General features: G+C 37.6%; 1 protein-coding gene across 3 annotated transcripts; it reads left to right on the forward strand.

The window, feature by feature from the left end:
* Positions 1-63: 63 nt before the first annotated feature.
* Positions 64-9903, forward strand: UBA5 (ubiquitin like modifier activating enzyme 5). 3 transcript variants are annotated; one of them, XM_015617127.3, is made up of 12 exons: positions 65-291; positions 1348-1393; positions 1488-1577; positions 2333-2442; positions 2855-2941; positions 3595-3679; positions 4485-4589; positions 4768-4895; positions 5483-5618; positions 6064-6139; positions 6908-7014; positions 7588-9903. In XM_015617127.3, exons 1-12 carry the CDS (start codon positions 146-148, stop codon positions 7669-7671), a joined length of 1200 nt encoding a protein of 399 aa, XP_015472613.1. In that variant the 5' UTR covers positions 65-145; the 3' UTR covers positions 7672-9903. The 3 variants fall into 3 exon arrangements, with proteins under 3 accessions (XP_015472614.1, XP_015472613.1, XP_018861106.1); XM_015617128.3 differs by lacking the exons at positions 6908-7014; positions 7588-9903 and adding an exon at positions 6274-6878 and having other exon boundaries at positions 64-291; XM_019005561.2 differs by lacking the exons at positions 65-291; positions 1348-1393 and having other exon boundaries at positions 1488-1572.
* Positions 9904-11084: the final 1181 nt, after the last annotated feature.

An 11084-nucleotide genomic window follows, 5' to 3' on the forward strand; every position in this document is an offset into this window, starting at 1 on the left:
CCGGGAAGGGCCGGCCCCGGGAAGGGCCGGCCCCGGGAAGGGCCGGCCCCGGGAAGGGCCGGCCCCGGGAAGGGCCGGCCCCGGGAAGGGCCGGCCCCGGCGCTTCCCGGCAGCTCCCGGGGCCGGGCACAGACGTGTCGCTGGCATGGCGGATCCCGGTCGGCTGGAGCGGCTGGAGCGGCGCGTGCGGGAGCTGGAGGAGGAGCTGGCCCGGGAGAAGCGCGGGCGGGGAGCGGCGCGGGCCCGCATCGACACCATGAGCCCCGAGGTGACCGACTCCAACCCCTACAGGTACTCTGAGGGGCCGTGAGGGCTGCGGAGGGCTCTGTCAGGATGCGGAGGATGGGGAAGGAGGGCCGGGACGGTGGGTCTGGGTGAAGCGGGAGAGGCACGTGGAGGTGGAGGAGGCTCGGACCGGTGGGAATCTCAGGGATGGGGCTGGGTGTGCTCAGGAGGGTGTCGGGCAGTGCAGGAGGCAGGTGCTCCGTGCGGAGCAGGGCAGAGATACTCTCGGATTTCCCACCTGACTGGGCTGTCAGGGGTGGTGGATGTCAGGGTTGCTTTGTATTATCTTGCTTTACAGTACAGGCGGGGAGAGCGAAAGAGAGGATATCTTGTGAGTTTTTCAGCTAGGTTGCTAGTAAATGGGACTGATGTTGGTATTACATGAGGTCTTATCCTCATTCCTCCAAACTGCCTATTTTAGAAGTTAGTTTATAGAGTTCTTGAGCTTTAGAGACCCCTTCCCTTCTAGAAATCTGATGATTTTTTGGTTTTTGTTTTGTTGGTTTGGGTTTGGTTTTATTTTTCCTCAATACAAGTTGATAGTTGTACATTAATGAAAAATGGAACAGAGGGATAAAATGTTACTTTAAAATCCTTTCAGTTATCCTCAAAACCAGATAGTCTCTATTTTTTATTTTTTTTTATGTTACATTAATCTAATCAAGTCGATCAGAAAACAGTGCAAGTCTTCACTAGTTTGCTGCCATATGGTTCATTACCAAAAACAGCATCACCTTTCATTCTGTAAGTCAGGGATTCATTTAGAAAAATAGCTGTGTCCTCCTGATGCCATCAATATTACATGTACCAGAGGAACAGGTGCATGAGTGCATGAGTTTCTGCAGGGTTAGGACTCTAGTGCAAATAGGAAAGCATCTACTCTGTCACTCAGAATGTACCTAGCTAGCAGTCACAACTGCAGTGGAAACAGTATGCTTGACTTTATTACTTGCTGAGGTTATTTCTAAAGCAGAAGCGATTTTAAGTACCTGAAAAGGAAAATTGTTGTTAGAAACATAAAGAACATTTTCTGTGTAATGTTGCATTTTTTTTTCTTCATAGTCGCTTGATGGCGTTAAAAAGAATGGGAATTGTCAAAGACTATGAGGTAGGATTCTATCTGTAATGAAATATTGCTTGCATTTTTTTCCCTTGGAGGACCACATTTGAGATACTGATCTGTATATTATTTCTTTCTACAGAAAATCCGTACCTTCACAGTTGCAGTAGTAGGCGTAGGGGGCGTTGGCAGTGTCACTGCTGAAATGCTGACAAGGTGTGGCATTGGTAAGGTAATGAGAGTTTTATTTATTCTTCAATATCTTTTAGTAGATTGGCCAGTCCTATTTGTAAAGTATTTGATTTATTAAACCCTGTTGATCACCAAATAAAAAAATGTTGTGAAGAAAGCACTCAAGAACAGCACTTGTGTAAACACACATGAAGAGTATGTATTTTTCTTATGCTGGTAAAATTGATTTATTTAGAACTTAATTCTGTATCATGTGGATGATTTTTGTTTGGATGTTTGTCATTTCCATATGAACCCATCTCGCTAACATGCTGGATTACTGCAAAAGGAAAACAAAATACAGAAAAAGGTGGGGGTATTTCACATAAAAGATAGTGTCTCATACGAACCAAGTTTATCTCATGCAATTGAAATGTAGTAGTGGTAGATGGCAAACACATCCCTTTATCACAAACATTGGTTTGTCACGTGGAAGCAAGTAGGAATGTGATAATAGATGTGATACTGTTCATCTAGGTTAATCAGTTTAATATTCTTAGTTTAGCTCAAATAAAGAGTTAACATTTTATTGAGTGATTTTAATGACTTAACAGATTGGTTCAGTCTTCACATCCTTATGATGTTGGTACCTCTTGTATGTGAACTGAATGGATCTCTGAGGGAGGGAGTTTGGTTGGGGGAGTTTTCTATGGCTTTGGTTTTAGAATTAATTTTGTTGTTCAAAATGCCTTGCCACAGTGCTCTGTTTGCAGAGTCTCTGGAGATTCACACATGTTAAAACAATCTTTATTGTAGCTGCTTCTGTTTGATTATGACAAAGTGGAACTGGCAAACATGAACAGACTCTTCTTCCAACCTCATCAAGCTGGATTAAGTAAAGTACAAGCAGCAGAACACACTTTGAGGTATAACTTGGAGAAGTGGGTATCAAAATGTATTTAATGAGGATGCTGCTCCAGAAAACCAATGTTTCACTCTTAATCATTTGCAAAGGAGCATGATCTAATTTGGGAATTTGAGTATAAAATATTTGTGGGGATGATTGATACTTCAAAGACATTTTTGTACTGGCCAATAAACCTTAATGTGAGTCTACTCTATAAGTATAGCCAGTTTTGCTCAAAAGTTTGGTATAAACAATGCCACTTCCATACGTTGCGGGTTTTTTTCTTATCTAATCTGAATTTTTGAGAAATTGGTGAATTCTAGAGTTCAGACTGGAAACTTAAGACTGTAGCAACACTTGTGAAGTTAGGAAGTAGAATGCAAATTATCATTGTATTCTTTACTACTGACTCCAATTATTTCCTCCATAAGGGACATTAATCCTGATGTTCAGTTTGAAGTACATAACTATAACATCACAACACTGGACAACTTTGAGCACTTCATGGATAGAATAAGGTAAAGTCCCCCAACTTTAGCATATTGCTGACTTCTGCTGATGTGTGGTTCTATACAGCCTCCTATTTTTCTTGTTGGGGCTCTTTTTTGATTTAATAGCTTCGAATTGAAAACCTCTGGGAAACATATATATATGAAGACATTCCTGCCTAGATGTGTCCTCTATAGCTGGCATTTATTTCTACTGTTACATGGTTATTTTTTATGAGTGCATCTTTAGATTTCCATCTAAAACACTAGGTTTTCCATTATGGAAAACAGATCAGATCATACCTGGAATGCTCTGTAGTAGTTTCAGGTATGGTTTATAGAATGAATTAGAATGTAGTTATAAGTGGTTCTCATAGAGATCTGAAATAACTTAGACCATTTGCAGTTTTGTTGTACAAAGATACAATTTTTCAATACTTTGTACTGTGAGTGCATACTATATGAAACAATCTAAGATGTACATACATTTAAATCCCAGCTTCAGCATGGTGTTGTTTCTACCTCAGATCTAAGATGCTGGTTGCATCCTGTACTGCATTTGCACAGCTTTTGTTAGAAATTCACTTTTCTTGGGCTTCTGTACTCTAAAGCAGTATGTTGGTTGCCATGTTGGTATTTTGTTATGACAGCAATTTCATGTAAACTTCTGATGCTTGTTTCAGTAATGGTGCACTGGAGGAAGGGAAGCCTGTGGATCTGGTTCTAAGCTGCGTGGACAACTTTGAAGCTCGCATGGCAATTAACACGGTAGGGCCACCAAAGGCATGAGCTACTGGAAGTCCATTTTCTCCTATAAATAATGTTAGGAATTGTGGAACTATAGAAAAGACAGGAACTTAAAATCAATCTCCTAAGAAATGTCCACCTTGGCTTGAGAAATCTGAGCTTTTATTCAGTTCTTATCAACACATTTAATGTATATAAATATCACTGAAGACTTTAAAATTACTATCAGCTAATGGTTAGTAAAAGACTGAAGTGTCATAAACCCTGTCTTTTCAAATTACTCTGTTTATATAATGGTATTTTCAAAGGCTGGTATGCTAAATATTACAAACTTTTAAAGATTTTCTATAGCTAATTGTATACTTTACATGACTTTTTGTATACTAAAAATACTGTTTATTTAATCAAACTGTTTTTATTTATAGTAGCAGCTAGTGTAGGGTATATGCCAAATGTATGTTTTCTGTTACCCTTCAGCTGACTTGGTCCATAAATTGCAGGTAGGGAAGGCACACAGATACAGAATTATACAGAATTATATTCTGTAGTGTGCTGTAACTGGGTCACTAATATCTGTATTTGGTAAAACATCTCGGGTCCTCAGGAAAGCACAAAGGGCTGGCTTCATGAGGGCAACTTTAATTTTGTGTTTGATTTGTCCTTTGATAAATAATTTCTATCTCTTCATGTCCCTTTTTCTGACCCTAGCCTTTTTGCCTGAAAGCAGGGAGATGAATGTGTTTCATCACTCCCAATTTATCACATTTTTGGGTTCCTTTTCATTAAACTTCTGCATTACTGACATGAGTGTTTATGTGTTTATAAGGCCTGCAATGAACTTGGACAAATCTGGATGGAGTCTGGAGTGAGTGAAAATGCAGTGTCAGGACACATCCAGCTGATCATACCTGGTGAATCCGCTTGTTTTGCGGTACGTGGTGCTCTGCTGAAATGCTCACTCGCCTTTCAGAGTGAGACTGGGAATGTGAAGATTAGTTGGCCTAGTGGGTGTGATCCTGGCACAGCTGATGCAGTACTTTAAAATTCTTTGTGATCTGTGGGATTTCTTGGATGCTTTTTTACAGTTTAATTTCTCTACTGCCCCTCAGTGTGCTCCTCCACTGGTAGTAGCTGCAAATATTGATGAGAAGACATTGAAACGGGAAGGAGTTTGTGCAGCCAGTCTTCCTACAACCATGGGTGTTGTGGCAGGAATGCTTGTACAAAATGTTCTCAAGTAAGTGTGTGAGTTGTTGCTATTTGATGTGTACAGCAAAATATGAGAAAAAGACCCCTGAAGGAACATTTCATAATGACAGGTCTGGTTCTTGTCCATGTCTTGTTTCCTAATGGTATTGGCCACATTCAACAGGGCTGAAATACACATTGCTTGAATTTGAACTAGAGCCTTTCAGTGGTAAGAAACAGTTTCAGTGTTTACCAAAGAATTTCTGTTACTGCATACACACATGCACATTTTTTTCTTAGTTCTGCATTTAAATATGCTCTGATTTGACAGCATGAAGTTGTACATAAAAATTGCTACAGCACTGACTTGTCTTTGAAATTTTGTACATGGAAAATAGATTACTTCTCTTGCCTGTAGCTGAGTTATTCTCACACACTACGAGAAGATGGGTTTCTATATTGATGCAGTTATTCTGTTGTCAGCTGACTACAGCATAACTGGTTTTAAGGCAATTACAGTAACTCTTCAACTCCAGGAAAGTGTATTCTAAAAGTTGAGGAAAAATTATTCCTTGAACAACTGAAGTTTTTGGTTTCCAGCTGCATTACAAGCTCCTTCTTCCTCTGTGTTTCTAGATACCTATTAAATTTTGGTACTGTGAGTTATTACCTTGGTTACAATGCGATGCAGGATTTCTTCCCAACTATGTCTATGAAGCCAAACCCCCAGTGTAGTGACCACAATTGCAGAAAACAGCAAGAAAATTATAAGGTAAAAATGGTTTGTGTTCATGGGTCAATTTTTTTAATACCCTTTTCTTAGAGAACAAAGCAAGCTGCAAATCTGTAGTAAAAGAAAGTGTTCGTTGCTACTCCACTTTGGAGCATTCATCTTCAGTTGGTTGCACATGTTTCTAAATATACAATACTTACCTTAAATTAAAGGGTAGGAAGAAAGGTTGAGGAATTACGTAGAAGAAAATATTACTTAACTGAATGCAAACTATTCTGTCACTCATGTTTCTCAGTGTTAATGGGTTTGGTGTTTTTTTGAACTTGGTGGTATTCTGCCTTTTTGCTCCTAAGCAGTCACCATTTAGAACTTTTTTATCTTACATATTGAAAGAAATGTGAATATCAGGCTTGATCTTCTTTGCTGTTGTTGGAAATTGGACTGTTAGATTTTGAGGGGTTTACTTTTTGTGTTTTCCCTCCAGAAAAAGGAAGCTGCAAGACCAAAAGAAGAAGTGATTGAAAAGGAAGAAGAAATAGTTCACGAAGAAAATGACTGGGGTAAGTCATCAACTGGAGACTAAATGATGTTCCCAATACTGAGATTCAATTTGAGGGAACACAGTTTAGGGTACATAGAATTCTTCTAGTTCCTACTTTTTGTAACTTACACAATTACTGTTGGCTTTTCACAGGTTTTGAAAGTAATTTTACCACAACTTGATGATACGTTTCTAGTGCAATGTGCAGGTTTTAGGCTCAAAATATAACCTCTGCTTCAATAAAATCTTTCTCAGAAGATGGTCTGAAGATGAGAGAGATACGAGAAAATGTATTAACTGCATATTCCTTTTAAATATACTGAAGAGCAGCTGTCATTTCCATAACCACTGTGCTGAGGGATCTCATGGATTTTTACACTCCTCTGAGGGTTTCAATTTAGAAGGAATTATCTTAAGGAACGGTAAATGTGTTTTATGTAACCATTTTAAGAATGGATATATGTGTTCTGCTTATTACATGCTATAGAAAATAATCTTATCTTACACTGGAAGAAGTATCCTTATGGTTAAGTTTAAATGGTAAGGACAAGGGAGAGATGCCATTCTGGTTCATAAGTTGGCTATTAGAATTATTTCATATATTGTAAAGGGAAAATATTTTGTATTGATAATAGAATGAAGTTGTTAAAGTCAAAGGTGTTTCTGCTTTAATTTTATTCTGTTTTGGGGAAGTACCTGCACCTTTCCTATTACTGTGATAACTTGGTGATTAAAGAACTTTCTCTTCTAACTTTTAATGGAGTTCTTGTTTCCTTTTAATGCAAAGGCATTGAATTAGTATCAGAAATTTCTGAAGATGAGCTGAAGGCTGCATCTGGCCCAGTACCTGAGCTTCCTGAGGGAATTAGTGTAGCATATACTATCCCAGACAAGGTAATGTATTTATTCTTTATGAGTTTTTGAAATACACATTGTAGATTAAATTTATGATGACAGCCAGTTTGGTTACCCTTTAAACCTAAAACAAAATTCCATCTTAAACAATTCCATTGAAACTTGACCTCAGTTCATTTGAGTATTCCTTTTTATGGTCCAGTTTTGTCTTCCTAGGAAAGATATTTCTGTAATTGTGGATCCTACTCTGAATGCACTGCTGAGATGATAGGAATGCATTTGTGGGCTGGGGGAAGGACAGCAAATGTGAATTTCTAAGTTGATGTTTAGGTGGCTAATTGATTTTTATCATATGTATCTTGTAAAAGCTGTATGTAGTCAAAGAGCAATGAGTGTACCTAGGGAACATAGAATCTGAATGTATTGCAGTAAGAACATTCTAAATCCTAGTCAAAATAGTTTACAATTGAAGTTTATAATCACTTAGGCCTAATCTCACAACTGAGTGCCTGGTGCCAGGAAAATGGTGTGGTGTAACAACAATAAAGCCAATCTCTGGGGGTTTTTTGTTTACTTTTTTTGTTGACAACTTTTTCTTCTTCTTCGTAACAGGAAGATAATTTAATAACTGGGGAGACAGTAGCAGAGTCTGAAGAAAGCTTAGAAGAACTCATGGCCAAAATGAGAAACATGTAGAAAAACAAATATTAACTACAACTTTCATGAATTTGGATGGACATTGGATTTTGAGAAGACCAGGCTTCTTGGTTTTTTTTTCTTTTATCTCTCTTGAAGCTTACCTTTAGCTTTCTGATGAAACAGAACTGTTACAGAGGCAGGAAGGACACAGACTTACATTGATTATATTCTGTTTTCTCATCATGTCTTTATTAACAGAGCTGTGCTACTGTAAATTTTAGTTTCTCAGCATTGCTAGTGTCCAGATATTCAGTGGCAAATAAAAGGACCTGGATAAACTAAAAAAGCAGGCACAGCACATTATATACCCTATAATGTGATGAGAATAGCCCAGAGATAAGGCCAAGGGAAAGATGAAATCTGTTGGAGTGGACTGAGTAGGTGAAGGGCAGGTGATAATGCCTCTCTCATGTTGCTGCTCTTGATTTTCCTGACACTTGTATTTGGTTGTCATTCACTGCTCTAAAGTCTTGGCATGGATCATGCTGTGGCTACTTTTTCTGAGTAATGAGAACATCTAAGCCTTTTCCTTTGCCTTAAATATCTTGGAATGGAATTTTCTTTATCAATGTCTTACTAATGCTTGTCCTTAAACAGCTGCCTATGTTTTGTATGTGATGTTTTGAGTATACTGTAAGAAGGTGAAGTCTTTTGTTAGTATTACAGTGGCAGACTGCATATCAGCACGCCACTACTTTGTCTGGCAGATGACATGACAAAATTATGAGCGACATTGTAAAGAACTGGAGATTTTGTCTACCTTTTCAAAAGTCTCAATATTATATTTTTGTTGGTTACTGGAAGTTTAGCTATAATTCTGATCAATCCCAATCACATGAGCTATATTAAGGAATATAATTCTGAGTTTGCATAGAAAATCTTCTAAAATTAGATGCTATAAATTTTTAGTTTTGCAAATATCTTCATTGGAGTAGCTCACCTATTGTATTTGTCTTAAAAACTACATTAGTACAATCATAAAACTTTTTAAATGGCCACGTGTTAAACCAACCTGTAAATATATTTGCATCCTGGAGTGCCAGTACCCTGCAGAACTGGAAGAATCAATTTTAAATATTTTAACTGCTGTGGGCATCTTATCCAGAAATTGGTAGTTATTTCAGCCTTGGCACTATAATACAAATATTTCCAAGCTGGGCTCTTCAAAAAGCTTTTCCACAATGTGATGCAGCCAACACAGAGCCAGCTGTTAATGGCAGTGGTAGTATCCCACTAAAGTGTAAAGAGAGCAATATCATGGTGGTGCTTCTGTTTCTTAGGGCAGCTGAACGATTACCTAGTTATAGTTAGTTTAAAAAATGTTTCATTTCTGAGCGAGGGTTACAAACTTCAAAATCAGTTTCCTCCACAGCTGACATCTTATTATACACATAAAAACCATCTCTGAAACCAGTGAGGTGGGTTTTGAGTGTGGGGCATGATACTGTAAAATCAAAGTGGCTTTTTTGGATTGAGTTCTGTTTTAGAGAAACCAGGTTTTAGAAATGAACTGCAAAGAAAGATAGGAAATAGAATAATGAGACCATTAAAAAGGTAGATACTTCAATCTATGTTAGCTTGATCCAGCTTCAATTTATGTGTTACTTACATTCTGTATGACTTTCACCTTTCTGTTGGGAACAATAAAAGTCAGGCCCACAGCTGGCTCTGGAGATCCTGAGGCAAATGGCTGACCCATTTCTACTCAGTTCATCCTGACTCTTAACTATGTGGCTAACATGGCTGCTATCACAGCTTCTCAAGAGGCAACTTCATGTCCACTTTTATGAAGGAATTAATACACTTCTGTATGCCCTCTTAGCGAGTACACAAAATGGTTCCTGTCTTACTTTTAGACTTTCAACTTGTATATACTTTCAACTTGTCTAAGAAGAACTTGAAATAATCAGAAAATAAATAAAAGATGATTATATGTGTCAATGGTTAAAACTATTTAAAAATAAACAGCATCCAAAAAAGCAGCATTAAGGATTTTTTTTTTTAATTAAAAAGATATTTACATGTATAATGTGCTCTAACTGTAAAACACAATGGATTATTTATTGCTTCCTTGGTTATGAACTAACAAATCAAAGTACATCGCCATGATTAAGTCCAGCTTTGTTTGTTTGGCAGTCTTATAAAAGTGTTCAGTTTTTACAGTGTCTCATGAACATTATTAAGATGTTGATATTCTGACAGTGTAATTAAATCTCCATTTAAACTGGTGACCCTCTGCTTTGAAGTGGAGTTCTATACAGAAGTATAATCTAGCACACAGCATATATATAAATATATGCAGATGGTTTTTCCTTGCTGTCCATGAGGCACAGCTCCATGGATGCTGTTTTGTAAGCTTTCTTTGGGTTCACATGGTAGGCATGTGGATTCCTCACCCTCTTTGCTAAAGGATGATGGATGGTTGGGGTCTGCTACTTTTTAGGGACCAATTTTTTATTTTAATTTTTTTCTTATTCCAAAACCAACCCTGCAGCCTAAGAGAAAGTCGGAGAGAAGCTGGTCAATGGAAGAATAGTAACAGTTCAGCAACAGTAACATTAAGAATCTAGAAAGTAACTTCTTATTTAAACTAGGAACAGTAGGGGAAACTATTTAGGAGAGGAAGATATACCACTGTTAAAATCAGAACAGTCATGACAAGCTAGACCACACATCTGGTAATTCTTTAGAGGAATTACCAGGTCTAAGAACATCAGGCAGCATGAACACACAAGCTGAGTAGGCTGAGGTTTTGGAGGATGGGGGCGTTTAGATTACTTTTGTTTGGAGGTTTTTTTTAATGTTTATTTGACTGTTTTTCCTTTTGCCCCTCTTCTTAGTTGGTGACAATCCTGCAAAGAACTTTCCAATTTTCAAAACTTTTCAAGGTGGCTGAAATAAGGGTTTTACCACTCTGCTTTGCTCACAAACCCATTTTCTGAATAAGAGGAGAATATCCAGAGAGCTATTACAAAATGTCAACTCTTAGTGCTCTATCATAACAACCTCAAGAGCTGTTTTTCATTTTTGTTTTCAACTACACCCTTATCTTAAAAATCAAATTTGAGTTGTATCTTTGTGCTGTCAGTTTTATATACCTCTTCTTTTGCCAAGTTACTTAATTACCAAAATACTAAATTCCTTCTAATCAGAATTAGGTCTGAAATGAGTAATAATTAATTCTGCTCTAAAAGAGAAAAAACACTGTGGAAGGTAAATACTCCTCTGAAGTGAAGGCCATTTGCATTTTTGAAACTGCATCAAATTAATCTTTAGTTGCCTCTGAAATATTCTAGTAGGGTTTCAATTAATTTTCCATTTAGATTCTGTTTTTTATAAAAAGTCTTTTTTTAGTATGTATTTAAATTGATGCATGTACTTATGGACTGAGAACAGAACTCAGACTGGTT

The sequence above is a fragment of the Parus major genome, chromosome 2, assembly GCF_001522545.3.
Source record: "Parus major isolate Abel chromosome 2, Parus_major1.1, whole genome shotgun sequence".
In the NCBI taxonomy this organism is placed as follows: Eukaryota; Metazoa; Chordata; class Aves; order Passeriformes; family Paridae; genus Parus; species Parus major.